Source organism: Tursiops truncatus, chromosome 3 (genome assembly GCF_011762595.2).
Source record: "Tursiops truncatus isolate mTurTru1 chromosome 3, mTurTru1.mat.Y, whole genome shotgun sequence".
NCBI lineage: Eukaryota > Metazoa > Chordata > Mammalia > Artiodactyla > Delphinidae > Tursiops > Tursiops truncatus.
This window is the reverse complement of record NC_047036.1, coordinates 60102393-60124546: the sequence shown is the minus strand read 5'-3', so window position 1 is coordinate 60124546 and position 22154 is coordinate 60102393. Positions and strand designations below refer to the sequence as shown.

The following is a 22154-nucleotide window of genomic DNA, read 5'->3' as shown; positions in this document are numbered from 1 at the left end:
GTTTTCTCCCTTTTTTCTGTTGCCCTGTTCTGAGCTGTCTCTGCAAGTGCAATCTGACTTCATCATCAGTAGTTTAAAGGAACTGCCCTCAACTCTTATGAAGCCAAGTTTGTGTAGGAGTCCTGCGTCCCTCAAGTTAGCTGTGCTCTCCAACAGACTGCAGACCCCCGGAAGGCAGGGACCCTTAATGGCTTGCTCACCGCTGTGTCCTCAGCCTCAAGCCCAGTGCCATGGACACAGAGTAGATACTCAAGTATTCGGCTATGTGAACAAACAGATCCTTAGAGATAATCGGAGCACAAAATAAACAAGCTTAGTAGAAGAAGCACCTATGTACATATTCCAACATAGCACACTAAGTTTTTTTTTGTTTTTTTTTTTTGCCATTTTCATGGGATTGAATATCTGGAAAAAATCAACTAGAAATGAGTACTGTCCAAAGCCTGTCAGTGGCAGAACAGAAAGGTCCTGTAGCAAATTAAAACAACCTCAGAATTCAGGGCCTGTGCCTTGGAAGTCATGTGTGAAGTATTATTTAAATACTTATTTATTTCCTTTTCTCCCCATTTCCCATTTCCATTCTCCACCTCACCCCAACGTACAACTGTTCTAATGTGCTAATGCGAATCCTTTTGGTTATATTAGTTCTTAAAAACTGTATTGTTTGGTGAGCACCTGGCTTTGGTTTAAGGCGTCTCGATTTATGGTGATGGATCATTTTTTCTTACCCTGTATATACAGGACTGATGTGGAATGTCCATGAGGCCTTGACTGAAAAAGTACAGTATTAATTAAAAGTGTGAAAGCTTCGCTTGAAATCTTTGAGAACAAGAAACTGGGTATAAATAAAGTCAAAGTTGGTCAAGATATCCAGGCTTAGTTTAATAGGCAAGGTGTCTAATAAATCAGATAACAGCATTATGTCTTATCGTGTTTGCCTTTTTCGTTAACATTTTATACCAGAAAATTAATTAGGTTCAAGGTATTTCCTTGACTGTTCTTTTGACCACTGAAACAGATATTTCCTTTCAGCTACGTGAGGCCTTTCACCAGCTGAGTTAATCATTTCTTAAAGGAAAGGAATCAAATTACTACAAGGAAAACTAAAACACAAGATAGGCTTTAAGAAAGTATCATATTTAGTTCCCTCTTAAATTACAAAGAGTCTACTATTCCTTAGTTAGATGTTTGATGGATAAACATAATGTATTTCAATATTTAGATATTTTAAAATGGATTATTTGAGGAATTAGCCTTATTTGAATTTGCATGGTTTAAGATGCATAATTGGAGACATGTGCTCTTTAAGCTCCAAACTTACTTGATCATGAGGCTTTGGCCATCTATAGCTTCACCATCCCCTATGTCGTACTTGCTGGTCAGGAAAAGGGAAATCTCAGTCTTTGCAAGTTGACTTAGTGTGTTTACCTTGTCAGGGTCACTGGGGTCAACAGCTCCTTCCCCTGTAGAATAAAATATTGTTATTTTTCCAATTCACTGATTGTGACAGTGGCATCAACAATGTAAAATAAAGGTTCTGTAGGAAACATGGGCTCGGTAGTTGAACAGGAGATCATGGTCCTCAGAAGAAAACACATTCCAGGGCTTCCCTGGTGGCTCAGTGGTTGAGAGTCCGCCTGTCGATGCAGGGTTCACGGGTTCGTGCCCCGGTTCGTGAAGATCCCACATGCCGTGGAGCGGCTGGGCCCGTGAGCCATGGCCGCTGAGCCTGCGCGTCCAGAGCCTGTGCTCCGCAACGGGAGAGGCCACGGCAGTGAGAGGCTCGTGTACCACAAAAAAAAAAAAAAAAAAAAAAAAGAAAACACATTGCAATACACTTTAAAAAATCTCGGAATTAAACATTAAAATAGCATAGGGCATCAATATTCGAAATTTGAAAAAGATTACTAAAAGAGAGAACTGTTAATAAAAGACACCATTGGAGAACATAGCAAGGAACGTCTAATAAATTTCGCTCTTTTTCTTTCTTTATGGTTGACAAATCGTTTTTGATGTATCTAGAGCTTCAAGAGTATCAAATTGTTTGATAATCTAGCACACTAAGAATTACAGAATCCTTCATGTAGGAAGGGGCTAGTGTAGTTATCCTTTAAATAAACAAGTATTAAATTAAAAAGATTTTTTGATCTAGGATAGGAAAACCAACCAACCATCCAACCAACCAATCAAATACAAACCAGAGGGAAGAAGCCCTTACCAAGGAAAGATTCCACATTAGGTACCTCTCCCAGCAATTCCAAAAGTTCATTCAGTAAGTCATTTTTTTCAGGGGCAATCGCATCCTGGTGTTCCAACAGGAGCTTTATATAGAAAGCAACACACATACAAAAATAAAAGTCAGTTCTTAATGGCTACCATACTTACATAGTTCCCTTCCCAGTTTTTCATAACTTTTTTCTGATATTGTTTGAACCTTAAATATAGGTCTGACATATATTAAAATTAGAGACCACAGAGAGACACAGCTTGCATTTTATCTTAGAGGCAAGTGCCCACTCTTCATCGAGGAACTGTAGTTTTGTGAAAGGTGTTCATAAACACTCTTTCAGCAAGATCTTGCAAGATCTGCCAAGAGGCAGCCTTCTTCCACCTAAACCCTGTGCTCCCTCCGTGTTTATACAAAAGTCAAAGTTGAGGGATAAATTAGGAGTTTTGGATTAACATATACACACTACTATATATAAAATAGATAACCAACAAGGACCTACTGTACAGCACAGGGAACTATGCTCAATATTTTGTAATAACCTATAAGGGAAAAGAATCTGAAAGGCTACATACATAGTAGTCTGAATCACTTTTCTATACACCTGAAACTAACACAGCATTGTAAATCAACGACACATCAATAAAAAAGAGGGAAAAAAAAGTCAAAGTTGGGGAAAGAGTCTAAAACAACACACAAGTCTCTTGGCTAATACGGTAGCAAACTGTAAGGGCATTTCCATAACTCTTCAGAGAAAAATTATTCGGTAATCAAACACTATATATTTTTTCAAATCACCACTATTAGCTATTTCAATGTCTGGCATTGAAGATCTTTCATGGGTATGGATAGCAGAAATGCCCATATGATTCCTTGGCCTGAGACCTAGATGTACCAGCTGGTTCTTTCTTTCAGAATGCCAAAAATGGATTAAGGGGAACACTGCTGGGTGTTTGCCAGGTCTTAGAGGAAACATAGTAACTCTGGGGGCACAGCTATGAAAACACAGCTGCTCTTGTTTTCATTTAGAGTTAAATTAAAACAATGTTTCCAAAGTGTGGGACTGGTATCCCTGGTGATGGGAAATCTAATTTTAGTTGTTTTGAGTAGCTAACTTACAAAACACTGAATCATATAATAAAATTAGTCTTTTTCATTTTTAATCTCTTTTCTCTCAACAGCTTTATTGAGATACAATTAACACACCATCACATCCACGCATTTAAAACCTATGATAACGACGGTTTTTAGTATATGCAAAGACTTGTGTAACCATCACCACTATCTAATTTCAGAATATTTTCATCACCTTAAAAGAAACTGTGTACCCATTAGCTGTCACTCCCCAGTATTACCCCTTCCTCCTGGAAGCCATTAATGTACTTTCTGTCTCTATAGATATAGCTGTTCCGGTTGCTTCACATGAGTGGACTCATACAATGTGTGCCCTTTTGTGACTGGTTTCTCTCACTGAGCATGATGGTTTCAAGGTTCATCCAGGTTGTAGCATGCATTTGTTCCTCTTTATCCCCGAAAAAATTTTCCATTATATGGATATATCGCACTTCATTCATTCATCTTTTGATGGACATTTGTTTCCAGTTTTTGGCCATTATGAATATGCTGCTGTGAACATTCATGGACCAGTTTTTGTGTGCACATGTTTTCATTTTTCTTGAGCCCATACCTAGGAATTGCTTCATCACATAGTAACTCTGTTTAACATTTAGGAATTGCCAAACTGATTTCCTAAGTGGCTGCACCATTTTGCATCTCCACCAGCAGTATGTGAGAGTTTCAGTCATTCTACATCCTTGCCAACATTTATTATTACCTGACTTTTTAATTCTAGCTATCCTAGTGGGCGTGAAGTTATCGCATTTTGGTTTTGATGTGCATTCCCTGATGACCAATAATGATGAGCATCTTTTCATGTGCTTATTGGCTATTGTATATTTTCCTTGGAGAAATCTCTATTCAGATCGCTTGCCCATTTAAAAATTTTATTTTTATTTTTAACTGTAGTAAAATACACAACATAAAATCTACCATCTTAACCATTTTTTTTTTTTTTTTTTTTTTTTTTTGGTACGCGGGCCTCTCACTGTTGTAGCCTCTCCCGTTGTGGAGCACAGGCTCCAGATGCGCAGGCTCAGCGGCCATGGCTCACGGGCCCAGCCACTCCGCGGCATGTGGGATCTTCCCGGACCGGGGGCACGAACCCGTGTCCCCTGCATCAGCAGGTGGACTCTCAACCACTGCACCACCAGGAAAGCCCTGTTTTTATAGTAGCCGCCATAATGGGTGTAAGGTGGTATCTCATGTTTTTATTTTTTTATTTTTCCAAACCAAATGATAGATTTATAGGCTGTCTCTATTATACAATGAGGCAAAATCATTGTGGTTTTGATTTGGATTTCCCTAGTCATTAGTGATGTTGAGCATCTTTTCATGTGCTTGCCAGCCATTTCTATATCTTCTTTGCAGAAATGTCTATTCAGGTCTGTAGCTCATTTTAAAATTGGGCTGTTTTTTGTTGTTGTCAGATTGTGAGAATTCTTTACATATTCTGGATATTAACCCTTTATCAGATACAGTATGTGATTTGCAAATACTTCTTCCATTCTGTAGGTTGCCTTTTCACTGTGTTCATTGTGTCATTTGATGTACAGTTGTCCATTTTTAAATCAGATTATTTAGCTCACCATGGAGTTGTGGGTTTTCTTTATGTATTCTGGATCCAAGTCCTTTAACAGATACATTATCTGCAATTATTTTCTCTCATTCCCTTGGTTGTCTTTTCTTGATGGCAATGTTTACAGCACAAAAGTTTCCAACTTTGAGGAGGTCCAATTTATCTGTTTTTTTGTTTTGTTTTTTTTTTCCTTTTGTGGCTTGTACATTTGGTGTCATACCTAAGAAACCATTGCCAAGGTCACAAAGATTTACTCCTATGTTTTCTTCTAAGAGTTTTATAATTTTAGCTCTTATATTTAGGTCTCTGATCCATTTCGAGTTCATTTTTGTATAGGGTGGAAGGAAAGGGTCCAACTTCATTCTTGGCATGTGGATTTCCAGTTGTCCCAGAACCATTTGTTGAAAAGACTATTCTTTGCCCACTGAACTGTTTTAGTCCCTTGTCAAAAACAAACTGACCACAGATTTGAAGATTTCTAGACTCTCAGTTCTATCTCATTGACTGGTATGCCTATCCTTATGCCGGTACAACACTGCCTTGATTACTTCCTTTTCCATTCTCTTTTAATCTTTAAGATTAGTGAAGGAGAGAGTTATCTGTTTAATGCTGAATTTTCCCTAACATTCCCTGACACTTACAAATTGGGTTTTTAAGAAAGGGAGAGGGGGCCTCAGATGCATAGCTTCAAGGAAGCAACTATATTCAACTACTTTTAAAGTTCTGTCCACTGTAAGACATGCTAGTTTTTCTACTATGGTTAGATTTAAAGCAAGATGTTATATAAGTAACACAGATGACAGAAAGACACGGTGAAATCTGGAAGTAGTACACAGGATATTTTGGGGTAAGGTAAGTCAGAGACAAGAACAAAATAAGCAAGATGGATACATTTGTGTTCTAGTTCTCTGAAGAGATGGGACAGCTGATGGGCTGCTGTCTCTGGAAGGGATGATTTAGGCAGCCAGCTTCTACTCTTTATTCTGATAATGACAGAACATCAAAATTTCCTGAAAATGTCTCCGTAAAGAGCTAATGTTCTACATGTTCCTTAGAGAACAAGGGACAAGTATGTGGACACAGGCGTGGCAAGTCATGCTATTGCCGTGCTTGTGTCTGCATGTGGACTTGCAGTGAGGACTTGAGACAGACAGTAAACAAGGACAGTCTTTCCCTGCAATTACACTTCTCCCATGTTATTACATCTGCTTCCAACATCACACATGATGGAATTCCAAACTGGTTACGAGTTATGTTTCCCAGGATTGGATTCTGTTTTCAACTCTTGTTGACGAAAGGAACAGACTATTTCTCCTTGAAGAGTAACAGTCTAAATTAATACAGTAACATTGTCTCTCAGCTCTCCTTGGGAAAGAATCTCTCACTTTTCCTGCATGTGGCTATTGCCCTCAGCACATGTGCAGCCAATGTGTGGACATCTTTTTGAGATGAAAAATTTGCCATAACAAATAGATAAATGGGTCGTGGCTCAAATATGAATGAGTCTGCTTGTTCGTTGGAAAATTATTTTTGCAAGTGCTGCATATACTGGATGTGTTTGCTTGGTGATTTGGGGTGTTTATATATAGGGAAAACAAGTATAGCCTCTTTATTTAATCAACCCACTCACTCCCTCAGCTGGTCATTCAGATCTGCTTTTGTTTAGGGTCACTCAAAACACTGAAGGAGAGCTTGTTGCAAATGTCAAGGAGGTTCCCTGTCCCAACCCTGAAAGAGGGAAATCAAAAGTAGATCCAATCTTTCTTTCCAGCCCATATTTAAGGTTTAGTTACTTAGAAGAGTTTAATAATGAAGACTGAAATTTTGAGCAGCCAATTTTGCTACTTGTTAGTATAGCTGGTTTGGTGGGGGAGGGGCTGGCCCTTTAAGAGGTGTGTATTTGTCGTGCTTTCCGCCAGTTGTGTGTATCAGTTGAAGCTGGGTGCATCCTTCACCAGGGCTTCTTGAGCTTCAGTGTGTATCTGAGTCACCTGGGATCTTGGGAGAATGCAGGTTCTGATTCTGGAGGTCTTGGGCGGATTTCTCGCATGTCCTCAGGACTTAGCTTGGAGTAGTCATGTCCAGAACTGTTCTTGAAAGGGTTATGCTTTAAGAACCTAGCTGGTTCAGGAAATAGGCTCTGGTCTTAAGCAAACAAAGACCCTCACCATGCCGAGAACACTGCCCTGCCCTCAAAGTGCACCTAATACAGGCTGATGGTTGATGGTGGTGATGTCTGCACGTGAACCAGAGGGAGACATTATGACACAGCAGACTGACGGTGCCTGGATCTAAGAAATGGGTTTTTCCAGAAAAACAGAAGCGATTCTTTGTAGGCGGCTATTGCTGGGGTGTGGGGTGTATGTCTTCTTTTCCCCAACCTGGATACGCCTGTTTAACCCCTCCCTCTTTATGGCCAAACATTAGAAGAGAGGGAGCATTCTCCTTTTCCCAGAAAATTACTGGAAATGCGAAGAGAATTCTTGAAAGGGGGAGAGACCGACTCTGGGGTCCAGGCAGTGTGGCCCTGGTGGGTGGAGAAAATATCAGGGCTGCTCGGGCTTGGGGCTTAAACTGCACATTCACCACCTGACTGTAACTGGATCACGGAAGAAATAAACTTTTCCTTGCTTGAGAGAAGGAGTTTTCCTAAGGCACAAGAGTCAGGGAATACATGTATCATGTCAAAAGTAAACTTTTCCTGTTTGGGAAAAGGAGATTAGTCAATGCATAAGGGTCAGGGAATAAATAATTCAAGTATTTTTTAGGTTGAAAACATAAGTAGGAGCACATGCTTACAGTAACACCCTGTAGAAACTAAACATTTTCAAGAGCAGACGTTTGAACCCCGTGTCCATTGCTAAGACCCTCCTCCAACCTCTCTTACTGAATGTGTGCTGATGATTTCTTCAATTGAAATATAAATGACTGGTTTGCTGACTGTCACCACATCTGTGTATTTATCCATATTAAACTTTTCTTCTGGTTCAGGGACATTACATGCTTCTTTGAAATATTTCCTAAAAAATGAAAAAAAAAACAAAAGTCTTAAGACAGAGTCAAATTTGTGAATAAAATGGCTTTATCAAAATGGTGAGGAAATCTTCAGTGATGGCCTGTGCTTTGTTTTCTACTGTACACCTCGGGGGACCTGTTCCAGCACCTTCCAAGGCTGGCTCTGGACCTCGAAGCCGAGTCCATGTTTCGGGATGTTGGACCCAGGTCCTCAGAAAGGAACAGACAGAGCATTTAGGGCCTCAGGCCCTGTGACTGACCCAAGGTAATCAAACTATGGGCAGGTCATTTAAAAAATACGATTTTAAAAATGCCCCCTGAAATCTACACAAAAATGTCAGTACTGATGTTCCCTGATCTAAGAATCAAGTCTTTGTAGAGAAAACAATCCATAAAGCAATTAGTCAAATTTGCTACTTTAATTGGCACAAACTCCTGGGGATTTCAACACCCTTTCAGAGTTTCTGTTACCAATTTGACAAAAATTCAAGTTAAGCCTACTCTACTCTTAGTTGATCCAGACAACCGTTGCTGGCTGGAAAGGCTGTTAAGACCAGACACACAGATACATACGAGGCTCCCTTCCACCAGTGCTCAGACTCTAAAAACTCTGCTATTTTAAGCTACAGCAAATTTCAACAGAGAGATGGAGAAAAGCCAGGTGTGCTGCGATCATGGTTTAGGAGGGATTCTTTGCACAGGTAGAGTAGATATTTTATTCTATAAATTTGCAAATGTTTCAAATGCCTGAAATTATCCTTGGTGTATCTCCTAAGGGCACCCAAGGCTTGCACACCAGAAAGACCTGTGCCTTCCCACCCCAAGGCCGGGGCAGGATAAATGGCAGGTAGCCATGCTCCCACGTGACAACTGGTCTTCCTGCACTTTTTTGGTTGTAACTTTTCATGGTTGCTGAGGGACACAAAGGATTAATATGAGTGGAAGAGAAAAAAAAATAGATGAATTTAAGAGATGAGGGGAGGCTTTTGGTTTTATTTCCTTTTAAATGAAGAAGAGTTGGAAACTTACATGTTTGGTAGGAATAATCTGAGAAAAAAGGAAGCAAAAAGAGGTTCTAATAGCAGATAAGGATTTGCAAGAAATGGATGTTACTTTTTTAGTCAGTGAGGAGACCTAAAATTAGCAGCTTGAGAAAATCAAGACTTCCCATAGTAAGAGGATTTGGGGAAAATTTCTCACAAGAGGCGACAAATTCCAGAAAGAGAGGAATGATCATGAACTACCTTTGTCAACAGATAAATCACTAACCTAGAGGAAAACTGAGGAATGGGAAATTATCATTTTCCAAGTGAGGCGTGAAAGAGGCCACATAGATGTCATACTTGTACGACTGGCTGAATGGCAGAAAAGAGAAAGTGAACGCCAAGATGAACATGCTTCCTCTGAGAGCTTCAGGGTGAGTGAACCTTCCTGCTAGATTCAGTCCTCCTCCCGTATCCCCGTGGAATGATTAATGATACAATTTGGAGAGCTTATAAAGTCAACAGACTTAAGTCTTACATGCATATTTGAGAGATGTTCGAGAACAGAATAGAACATGTTCACACACAATCCTCAACAAACATAGAAGCTGGATTTTCCCAACCATCCCAAACCAAATACTCAGTTTCCTGCTATTGTTTGATGCAGATCAAGGCAAGTTTTTCCTGAATGGACAAAATGATACCCTCTTTTTAAGTTCAGAAGAGCAGAAGTTAGCTATTTTGATTTCTTTAATTCTAAGTACTACAAGCCTATAGCGTACCAAGAAGATTAAATATTTCTTCTTGTCAATAGCAGAAGTCACGCACATGGGGATGACTCAATGTAACAGGGGCACTGGGGGTGGGGGGGGGATAGGGAACACCAGACAGAAGTAACCCCGCCTGCTCAGCCTCCCTCCTCTTTCCCCACAGCAACAAGCAGTACAAGAAATGCATGCCCTGAGGTTCCTGCCCCCAAGCCCAGCTCTGGGCACAGAAAACACATTCCTCTTGCCCACCATCCTGCAAGTTTCTCCAAAGGTAACGATACCTCTCACCTGAACTCCTGATACGTCTCTGATAAATAATGGTTCATAGATGAGAGATGCTCATTTTCTCCTTCAAAGAGCTTGTTGGAGGCTGCATGCTGAAGGACCTTGGCCACTGATCCCAAGTTTCTCCTCTGGTCGGAATTTATCTGACCTCCGGCTGTCATGTCGATGATATCAAAGCCGTCTGGGGCGACGATGGCTGGGTTCATGTACCGATAGTACAGGAGATTTCCAACAATCTGGAGTGATGTAGAAGAAAAGACTATTTTTGAGAGAGAAAACTCAAGAGTTTGGAGGGTTTTTTAAAAGTTAATATTAACTGACATTTCCCAAGACAGCAAATCGTTCTCCGATCTGAATCTTAACAAGGAGTTAAGTAAAGGTAGTGAATATAATCACACATTATTAATATAGTTAACAAAATTATTTTTGGTGAAAATATGCTACTGCCCCCCCTCCAAATTCTCTAATATAAAAAGCCTCAATAATGTATAAGAGCTCCCAACTAACCTCATAACAATAATCTTGAGAGCCATTAGAATAGAAGACTTGTAGCTTATTATCAAAAGTCATACAGGGCTTCCCTGGTGGCGCAGTGGTTGAGAGTCCGCCTGCCGATGCAGGGGACGCGGGTTCGTGCCCCGGTCCGGGGAGATCCCACATGCCGTGGAGCGGCTAGGCCTGTGAGCCATGGCCACTGGGCCTGTGGGTCCGGAGCCTGTGCTCCACAACAGGAGAGACCACAACAGTGAGAGGCCCGCGTACCACACACACACACAAAAAAGTCATACAAGGGGAAAAATTTTACAAAATGGTGTGTTGGTAATTTTGGCCCCTACCCCCAAGAGAAGCTATGGTGAGATCACCCTTGAAAATCTACCTTTAATAGCTCATCTTCTGTTGCATCGGGAAATTTCTCACGGATCGAATTCTTCAGTACTTTGGCTATATACCTCAATCCATAACTACATGGAAAACAGATGACAAAAGAAAATAATGGGAAAAGGCTAAGTGAGGAAGAAACACACAGCAATTGTTCCAGTCAACTAAAGCCAAGCAGTTTTCCTAAAAATTCAACACAAAATGAGATGGTAACGGAATCACAGGACTGCCACGGATGATCGTACTTGAGCGCTGTTTTGTACTGTTCCGTCTTTGGAGAACAGTTATGAACTTAAAGTGCAAATGTTGGCAAAATTTAAACTAGTAAATGCAATATGAGGAAAACTCCTATCTTCACTACAGGGGTTTATTTTACATAGTATTTCAAGAAATTCTAGCGAAGAAAGTTAAAGCTGCTACGTATACAACTTACGGCAGTAGATCAAGGGAAGAAATGATAGAACTCAGGACTTTGTTGGTGACCCTTCTCAGGTTCTCGATGGAGGCCTCCAGTTTGTTTTTCACTTCTGGGTATGTCAGAGCCTGTTCTGTGGTCACATCGTAAGGCAGGTTGCTGAAACCACAACGAGGGCTTACGATTAACTGGGGGCTTAGGTACAAGCATGTGTATCCTTGCCACATTGGTTCTACCATCAAGCTTTGTATCGTGAAGTAGAGTTTGCCCACCAACTCCAATGATAAAATGTTTGCTTGGGGCAGGGGAGAACCCACATGGAAGCCTCTGCCACCAGCACAGCAGGGTGACTCCAGGCTCTCCATCTGGGCTCTTCTGGCAAAATAACAGGCAGACCCAGGTAACGTAGACCCAGCTAACTTTCTCTCTCTCTCTCCCCCTCTCTCTTTTAAATTATAAAGAGCAGTATGTTCTTTACAGAAAAATTTGCATATAAGCCAACAAGAAAACAATACTGACCCCAGAGACAACTACTTTTCCTTATTTTAGTGTATAACTTTCTGGTCCTCTGCCACGCATGTGTGTATATGGGTGTAATGCAGTTCGTGTCTATATAGATCCCATATAGATCTTACGTGTGTGTATATACATGCATATTTGTTTTGATACAGAAAATGAGTCACTGTACCAAACTACAACCAAGAACTATGCTATGAAGAGTTTACCCAGGCAACAAATATATTTCTATACCACCATTCCAAAGTTATTACTACTCGATTGTTATATAAACATTTATTTAACAGATTCCCCAAAGCTAAATATTTTGACCTTCCCCAACTTTTGTGATTACATACAGTGCTGTGACAACCACCCATGTAATTCTCTGTGCATATCTTAATGATTTCACATGGCATCCTTTTGCAGGAAATTAAAAGCTGGGATTGCCTGGATCAACAGACCACTACCTAGAATGAGCCAATCCCAACCCGGCTTGTTGAGGCTTACACGTTCAAGTTACTCACTTGGTAATTGTAAAAAAAAAAAAAAAAGTAGGTATTATCAGGTGAAGAGGTCTATGTCTAGGTCTAGGCCTGGGTTTAGAAACAACAAAGAAAAACGAAGGGAGAGAACTACAGAAATTGTGGCTTTGGGAATCAACTGGTACCGAAATCTGAAAATACCAGGTACCGCTAAGATGAGTAGGAGTCCAAGAACGTGGCCTGCATGGGTATGTTAAGGGAGGTAACAACATCTGAGATTGAAAACCGACTTTGCACAGTGAATTTTGTTCTTTCAACAGAGCTTAACAGAGCTTAAGAGTATGTATAAATATACACATAAAAATGATCATAAAACACAACTGAAAACCACCATCGCCCAGGCTTTGCTACCTGGCTTCTCCAGTCTGTGTTTCTAGTTGGTTCACCCAGGCCTTGTACACCTCGACGGGGCTTGTGTTGATGATCAGGGATTTGTCATCGATGATCTCTTTCACCACCGGAGCCAGAAGCTGGCGCAGTGTGTTCTGTCCACGGGCACCTCTGTTGAAGCTGACGACCATCTTGATGACTGTAGGGTTCCCAGTAACTATGTCCTGGACCTGGTCCACCTTTGATCTAAAAAAGGCCCAGACCAAACAAAATGGTTTGCCTCTATGCATAGAGTTTTAAACAGTGTATATTCTCTCTGGCGGGCAAGGGCTTTGGGGGGTTGTATTTTTCTCCATTGAAGATCAAAGACGGTGTGATTTAAAAGGAAGCTATCTCCCGTCTCTATTTGGTGAGCACACCTGAACTAAAGGAGACTTTTGGTGGACATGGCCCACATGCTGTCTTTTGTAATACAACCTCTGAGTCTGAAACTTGTGGGAAGTTAAGGCAAAGCTTTCTCTCTAAGTATGACCATTCTATCTGCCTCCATCACTAGACAACATGCCTGACCTATCTGGCTAAAGGTTTGCAGTGGTAACAGGGCCTGTAGAGCAGGATCTACAATGCATGTCCTGATTCTAATTTATCAGGGCTATTGGAAGACTGAGTGTCCATTAATAAAGTGGGTCTCAGAATCCCCTGTTTATTATTTTTATTTAAAAAAAAAGGAAGCTATCATTTGTAAGATGACTTATTCAAGAAATTTAAGGGTCTAAAAATAATTTCTCAGCTTTAATTCCAATCTAGAAGGCAGGAATGAACTAAAAATGGACCTAGACTAATAACAATACTGGGTGACGGTATACAAGTAAGGATGCTCCCTGTCTCTTTTCTGGGAGTTAGCCTTGAATTTCCAGTGTTCTGCTGGATATTAGAAATATTTCACCCACATGTTCTACACCTAAAACTCAAACTCAGTGTTGAAAATCTCATCTGTGCCTTTTTCCTATGCATGCCCCCGCGGCCTCCCTGCTCATTTCCCTGAACTATGTAGCTCCAATTCATCCTGTTCATATGTGGCTAGCAGATAGATCAATCTTCTAAAAACTCAGTGTGGTCATGTCAAAAACCTTGCACACCTTCCCAGAAAGTAAAAAGAGCCTCAGCACTTGGGCCTATACTCAATGTCTCCCATGATCTGGCCCAACCTTACTTTCCTGGTGGTCACCAATTAAGTCACCTCTTGGCTAGACTAATCTACTTTCTTTCTTGCCCCCTGGCCCATACTGTTTCTAGCACCATAGTGCCTTATTTCCCTTTTCCATTTCTTTTTATAAAAACTGTAGATATTCTTCAAGGTTTGGGGTCAACTCCTTCCTCTTCCATACAATCTTTATCGATTGACTGTATTGGCACTTTTCTTTCCATCCTTCTGATCTGTTACACTGTGCTTATCATTCATTTAGTACTTACCTTATTCTACTGCATAGCATTGCTATTTCTCATGAATCCTATTTCTCATGCTGCCTTATAGACAGCATGAGGGCAGAGGTGCCTGGCTAATAGCTTCAGAGACCTATAGGATTAGCATCGCTTAAGGGATCCAGAAGTAAGGAAGACAGTTAAGACCCATCTAGTTGGCTAAGGGCATTCTCATGGGTTCCCCCCCCCAATTCATTATAGCTGCCTACACATTTTTTACATTAACTGAGTAAAAAATAAATTAGCAGCAGCTTAAATTCCAGTAAGAAGGAAAAACTATTTAGCAGAGATCATTATCCTCATCTGTTTATGGCTTTACTATTCACATAATTTTAATTAGGTTTTCTCACTGACTTTTTCTTAATATAAATGTATTTATTTTATTTATTTATTTTTGGCTGCATTGGGTCTTCGTTGCTGCGCGCGAGGTTCCTCTAGTTGCAGTGAGCGGGGGCTACTCTTCGTTGCGGTGCACGGGCTTCTCATTGCGGTGGCTTCTCTTGTCGCAGAGCACGAGGTGCATGGGCTTTAGTAGTTGTGGCTCGCGGGCTCTAGAGCGCAGGCTCAGCAGTTGTGGCGCACAGGCGTAGCTGCTCCACAGTATGCAGGATCCCGGACCAGGGCTTGAACCCGTGTCCCCTGCATTGGCAGGGGGATTCTTAACCACTGTGCCACCAGGGAAGCCCTCACTGACTTTCAAAGAGCTTTGTACACGTGCAAAATCAACAGTGAATTTAGCATTAGAAAAGATATCACTGCCGGGAGAAAGCTGTACCTGAATATATCTATGGTGATGTGGCAATTTCTCAAGAAATTTGATAATTTTAATATGTATAAATAACTTATAAGAATAACTTTAAAATTATTTTAGTAAATCAGAGATAGCCACCACTAACAAAAGGTATTGGTATTTTTACATATATACTTATATACATACTTTATTTCTTCCTCCAGAGCAGTTTTGAAAAGCTTGAGGAGTAGATATTCTTCCCGTTGATTGGAAGCGTAATTGTATAGGGTGAAAATAACAGTATCCATAAATTTAGTTGACTTGTTCTGTGGCATCTGGAAAATCAGCTTAGCGAGGTACAAAGGATTTGTCTGAAGGAAAGTGAGAAGAAGAAACACCCCCCCACAAAACTATATGTTAATATATTATTAAAAGCAGAGAGGAGTCCCCAGTTCCTTGCACTTTAATGACTTATTATGTATAAAGCATATAGAAGAGTGTCTGGCACATATTAAGACTTTCAAAGGTAGCAGGTAATACTAATACTAAACTATAGGAAGTTATACTAGAAAGTTACGGTAGGATTTAAATTTTATATACTATGTCATGACATATTTAATGGAGTATAATTGTATTATGTACACTCTACACCATTTGGAGCCACACCGTAATATTTATCGTAGAAACACAGGAGGCGGGGGGTGGCTGATAGATCTGGTATCCGAAGAGACTGGCAAGAAGGGACCAAGGGCTCAGCCAGATAGACTGTTCTAGAAGGACTGATGAATGAATAGAAGGAAACACATCCCATATTCTGAGACAAGAAAGAAAAAGAAAAGGATACATTTACATGTGGAGACAGTGGGATGGCCATGATGTTTTAGAAAGCACGAGAAGGTAGGAGTGAGGCAGGGAGGCTGAACAGAGGGGTGAAGGTCAGGATAGTTCATGGGGGAAATGCCAGAAGAACCTGACAAGAAGCCCATATGCTTACTGTGGGAAAAGAACCACCCCAGAAGGCTAAGATAAAAAGAAGAGAAGAGAGAAGGGGGTGGCTGATAGACCTGGTATCCGAAGAGAGAATCTCTTTAAATTAAAAAAAAATTTAAAGATGGAAAAGAATTAAAAAAAACTTGACATGTAGTTCAGCTTAGGATGGAGTTCAAGAGATGTAGCACCAGTCTTTGTGGTAATGTGGTTTTTCTGAAGGAGTTACACCAGATGGAGGTTAGAAGAAAAAAATATAATATTAAGGTGACAGAGAAATTTGATAGTCCTACTCTTTATCCTCCTTCCGATGAGAAAAGAAAATTTTCCATACATGGAGACCAGTATTTAAGAGTCTCAAGCAGTTTGGCTTTAAAAATTTTAAGAAAACCCTAATTCTAGTTTAGTTTACCACTTAGATTTACTTTCAAGCTCATAATGACTGGCTGAAATTTTATGAATAAGCAGCTCAGGACAACCTTTTTCTTAGCATTCTGGGGTGATTCTTTTCCCACACTAAGCATATCGGCTTTTGAGAAAGGAAAATTAGTCAAAAGCCAAAGAAGCCTCATTCCTCTCCGATGACCTAAAAACTTTAAATTTAGGCTCATACAGAAGAGACAAGCCCATAGCAAAACCTACACTAGCTGACCTGCTACTTTGGCTAAGAATCGCCAAAGGCGAAAGGGATCCACGCCGTTTGCTCTTCTATAGCTTCCTTATTGGTCTTGGGTTAATGTCTCCAAAGCAGACAGGAGAAAAGGTGAAGAAAAATAAATGATTTTTTGACACTTCACTCAGTACAACTGAACAGTCATGCTCTGGTTCTATCAGTTTTGGATCGTTTAGGGAATAAACCTTGTGGAATTATTCTAAACACGCTCCTATGCTTTTTCTCCTTCCCATTAATGAGCCTTCACTTACATAACAGGGTAAACTATACAAATCTTAGGCCAGCGACTAAATTTTCACCTTCCTAAATGACACAAATTCTATCAAAATCCAACAATAGAAAATTAAATCCTAAAGAAGCTTCGTACACTTGGAAGTTCATGGATGTCAAAAGTGATAAATGTGAGAACCTACTGTATAGTACAGGGAACTCTACTCAATGCTCTGTGGTGACCTAAATGGGAAGGAAATCCAAAAAAGAGGGGATATATGTATACGTATAGCTGATTCACTTTGCTGTAGAGTAGAAACTAACAACATTGTAAAGCAGCTATACTCCAATAAAAATTAATAAAAAAATGATAAATGCTTAAGATTAAATTTATAACTGATGGATGCCTATTAACCTAATTTCAGCAGACAAAAAACCTTCCCCTGCCTAGTGCGAGCCCCCTTTCTTTCTGGAAAGGAAGCTGTTGTTAAGCCCTGGATTCCATGGACAATGCTGTTTTAACATTTTTCCTTCTATGCTGCCACATGGTGGACATCTGGAGTACTACACCTGTTCGCCACTCTAAGTAGAGAATTCTCAACTCTACCAAAATTAACGTCTCTTCTCTCAACGGGGCTAGCCACACCTCATTTATATTTTGGGTAATGTGTTCTCTGTGCACCTAATGCCAGCGACGTCCTCAAGCAAAGATTCAAGCATCTCCACGCCTTGACGGAATCACTGCCACCAGCAGCGGCCCCAGGGACACCTGACTTTCAAGGAAGAACGGCTGATCCATCTTTTTTGGGAAAGTTTTCCTGCCGAGGGGAGGCTTTGTTTCTATCTCTCACTATCGCTCACTGTTTCCTCTGGGACTAATTGTATGTGCGGGTGGGCGGATGAGGTTGATCAATGGTCAAACAAACAAAAAACTAGTCCACCAGACAGAGTCCAGCCCTAACCAGTTCAGCTTAGTTCTCACCCACACTCTTGAAGCAGTGGAAAATTACTGTTCACTTAGATCACAGTCATGCCATGGAAATAATGAAATAAAAAAGGAATCCCATTTCCCTAATCCAAACTCTCTGGCTCCTTCCTCAAAAGAAGGGCAGTCTGGTCCTGGTACAGATCTGTTTTTCATACAGTTACTTTAATTTTTTCATGTTTGACAGCATCTGCTTATGTTATTATTAGATTTATACCGTTTCTGCCGATAACTGCAGTATAATGTAGTCATGAAGAGCGTGACCGAAGTTTTAAGTCAAACTGCCAGGGTCCCAATACCCTTGTTTTACCATTTCCTGGCTGTGTCTCAGTTTTCTCACATGTAATACAGGAATATCAGTAAATTATTTTTTGATGGTTCCCAGGGTTGTACTAAGAATTAAAACGAGATAATGTGTACAAAGCACCTAGAATAGCACTTGGTACTTAATAGTGCTCAGAACATGTAAACTATTGTAGCCTTAGCATGAGACAAGACCTACTGTAAAACACCAACGGGGACATAGCACTTACCCAAAACTCACAGTGAAAGAAATTGTTCTCACCTGTAAAAGATAAAAAAGCTGCTGATACGTTTCCAGTGTTTTTCTTCTCTCCTTACTCAAACTTTTGATCCCTTGGTTGTCAGTGTTATTCAGTATTTGCATTTCTCCACCTTTTTTCTTATTCAGTTTCGTTCTGTGTGAAATTACATCCTGGAAAAAATTTTTATGAAATTACTACTTTTTATGCTGGTACTCTTTACCTCCTTCCTTCTCAGACACCCTGAGACACACACAGTTGGAAAGATTAGTTTTCCACATTTCCCTCACGAAGAAACAAACGGACAGAGAATGTTAAAGAAATTAAGAAAACCCAAATTGCAGGTGAATTTGGCTTTTGTAATATTTGTTCTCCAAAGCTGTGCACATTTGTTCTTAGGATGTAATGTAGGTCCCAAGACAATTCAATAGGGAGAGGATAATCTTTCAAAAAATGATGCTGGGACAACTGGATATCCAGGTTCAAAAGAAAGAAGTCAGACCTCATCCCATAAACAAAAATTAACTCAAAACAAAGTGAGAGTGGCATAGACATATATACAGTACCAAACGTAAAATAGATAGCTAGTGGGAAGCAGCCGCATAGCACAGGGAGATCAGCTCGGTGCTTTGTGACCACCTAGAGGGGTGGGATACGGAGGGTGGGAGGGAGGGAGACGCAAGAGGGAAGAGATATGGGAACATATGTATATGTATAACTGATTCACTTTGTTATAAAGCAGAAACTAACACACCATTGTAAAGCAATTATACTCCAATAAAGATATATATATAAAAAAAGAGAGATCAAAGAACTAAATGTAGGAGCTAAAACTATAAAACTCTTCTAAGAAAACCTAGGCAAAAATATTTGTTACCCTGGATTAAGCAATGGTTTCTTTGAGGGGTGTGTGTATGATAATTTATTTAATCATATTCCTTTTGATAGACAGTTAGTTTCTTTACATTTTATTACTATTTCAGAGTGTGTAGGGAGCCTTCTTGTACATGCATCGTTGTGCATGTAGATAATGGTTTCTTACATACGACACCAAAAGCACTAGCAACAAAAGAAAAAAATAAAGTGGACTTCATAGAAATTAAAACCTTTGTGCTTCAAAGTACATTATCAATAAAAAAAACCCATAGAATGAGAGAAAATATTTGCAAATCATTTCTTGTTTTTTTAAGAAGATGTTGGGGGTAGGAGTTTATTAATTTATTTATTTTTGCTGCGTTGGGTCTTAGTTTCTGTGCGAGGGCTTCCTCCAGTTGCGGCAAGCGGGGGCCACTCTTCATCGCGGTGCGCGGGCCTCTCACTGTTGTGTCCTCTCTCGTTGCAGAGTACAGGCTCCAGACACACAGGCTCAGTAGTTATGGCTCACGGGCCCAGTTGCTCCGCGGCATGTGGGATCCTCCCAGACCAGGGCTCGAACCCGTGTCCCCTGCACTAGCAGGCAGACTCTCAACCACTGCGCCACCAGGGAAGTCCGCAAATCATTTCTTAGATAAGGGACTTGTACGCACAATATACTATAAAGAACTCCTACATCTCAAAAATAAAAAGACAAATAACCCAATTAAAAAATGGGCAAAGGATGTGAACAGACGTTTTCCCAAAGAAGACCTACAAGTGGCTAATAAGCACATGAAGAGATGCTCAACGTTAACAGTTATTTGGCAGTTCCTCAGAAGTTAAACACAGGTGACCATGCGACCCTGCAACTTCACTGTCCGGTATATACTGAAGAGAACTGAAAACATATGTCCACAGAAAAACATGTACATGAATGCTCATAGCAGAATTACTCATAACAGCTGAAAAGAGGGAACAACTCAAGTGTCCATCAACTGGTAAATGGGCAAACAAAATGTGGTGTATCCACACAATGGAATGTTATTGATCAGTAAAGAGGAATGAAGGACTGATTTATGCTACTACAAAATAGCGAACTTTAAAAACACTATGGGCTTCCCTGGTGGCGCAGTGGTTGAGAGTCCGCCTGCCGATGCAGGGGACGTAGGTTCGTGCCCCGGTCCGGGAAGAACCCACATGCCGCAGAGCGGCTGGGCCCGTGAGCCACGGCCACTGAGCCTGCGCGTCCGGAGCCTGTGCTCCGCAACGGGAGAGGCCACAACAGTGAGAGGCCCGCGTACCGCGAAAAAAAAACCCAACACTATGCTAAGTGAAAGAAGCTGGTCACAACAGATGACATATTGTGTGACTCTATTAATATGAAAAACCAGAACAGGCAAATCTATCAAGATCAAAAGTATACTAAAGGTTGCTGTGGCTGGGGGTTGGAGTGAATAGGTAACGACTGTTAATGAATATGGGTATTTTTTCTATTGAAATATTATTCATTTACTATACAATTCATCCTTTTAAAGAGTACAATTCCGTGGTGTTCCATCTAGTCTCAAGGTCGTGCAACTGTCACCACGATCCAATTCCAGAACATTTTCTTTGGGGTTTCTTTTTGGGGTGATGAAATGTTCTAGAGTCAGAGAGAGGTGATCGTTGTACAATTTGGGGAATATACTAAACACTACTAAACTGTAACCTTTCAAAGAATGAATTATATCTTTTGAAACTATAGAAGCACTTGCAAAACATATGCAATGTAGAAATTAGAAATGGAAGGGAAGAGAAGCCTCTAAATATTTAACAAAGTTAAGGGTTTTCCCTCCCAACCATGCTCCTTTACTTACAGGGAAATGTGGAAAATGTGTGGCTGGAAACATTGTCAAGAGGTCACTGAGGTTACTGTGTCCCCTTCAGGGGCTTAAAGGCTCATGAACCAGAGTAGATCGTTTAGATATGGATCTACCAAACATTTTTACAGAAACCCACAGTAAAAAATACATTTTATGTCTTTTATTGGCAAACTTACCCACACAACACTATACGAAAGGATGCTTATTCTTACTACTGGGACACACTTTGACCGTTTCAATTTGCTTTTTTTCTATTCCATTTTTAAAATCTGCTGAAGTGATACACTAAATTGATTTCATGACTCACTAATGGAATGTGACTTACATGAAAGCCACAGCTCTAGAATGCCTCCTTTGCCACTGAACACTGGGTCACTGTCCCAGAGCATAGGTGGCAAGAAAGTTGTTTTTCCTAAAACTTCTTCCATCTGCTTCCCTGAGCTCTTAGCCCAGCCTCCACATGAGGACTGTTTGCAGCCAGTATCAGGATTCTCCACCACCAGTCCCGAGGGGGGCCCTCCGGGCATTTCAGGCACTACCATGCTTTGCTGTGCAGGCACTGCTGCCCATCTTGCATCCTGGGCCCTTCTCCACCAAGTGCCAGTAGGGACTCCTGTCATTTTGACAACAAAAAATGTGCCTGTCCCCATTTCCAATTATCCCTGCAGATGAGAACCACTGTACAGGACAAGCTCCAAATCTATTCACCGCCCAGCACCCCCTTCTCCCATAGCTGGGGTCAGCTCATAGGTAGAAAAAAAAAAAAAAAAACAACCCTTGGAGCATTGAGATTAGATAGTTCTACGTGGTTATATCCATTGCCTTCAAGGTTTATGACTTTATTCTTCTTTATTCTCAGCTTAGAGAGGGGTAACTTGACTTAATCCTTTACTTCTGTTCCCCAATTGTTTATATGGGGAAAGAGAAGGAATTTGATTTTTATTTCTACAAAAATTTTAAGAAGGCGACACTTCCCCCCTTCTTTCACAGATATATAAATCACATTCAAGATGAAGAAAGGAAGCGTAGTTACCCCCAGATGGAGGTTCAGGAGAAGTCCAGGCAGGCGGTGGCCTGATACCCTTATCTATAAGAAGTCCTAAGACATCACTAGACTAACTGGCTTACGGTTCCATTTAAGCCAGGTTTCTCCTCTTCAGATAACTGGTGATGTGTAGAGATTCAATTC

General features: G+C 40.6%; 1 protein-coding gene across 1 annotated transcript in view; it reads right to left on the bottom strand.

The window, feature by feature from the left end:
* IQGAP2 (IQ motif containing GTPase activating protein 2) overlaps nucleotides 1-22154 on the bottom strand; it is a 286934-nt gene that overhangs the window by 21067 nt on the left and 243713 nt on the right. The window contains exons 22-30 of the mRNA XM_019929807.3: nucleotides 18272-18421; nucleotides 15059-15222; nucleotides 12661-12885; nucleotides 11288-11428; nucleotides 10853-10937; nucleotides 9979-10211; nucleotides 7810-7942; nucleotides 2219-2321; nucleotides 1322-1463 (exon numbers count right to left, since the gene is read on the bottom strand). Of these exons, the coding sequence (XP_019785366.2) occupies nucleotides 1322-1463; nucleotides 2219-2321; nucleotides 7810-7942; nucleotides 9979-10211; nucleotides 10853-10937; nucleotides 11288-11428; nucleotides 12661-12885; nucleotides 15059-15222; nucleotides 18272-18421 (1376 nt within the window). The remainder of the gene's footprint in view (nucleotides 1-1321; nucleotides 1464-2218; nucleotides 2322-7809; nucleotides 7943-9978; nucleotides 10212-10852; nucleotides 10938-11287; nucleotides 11429-12660; nucleotides 12886-15058; nucleotides 15223-18271; nucleotides 18422-22154) is intronic.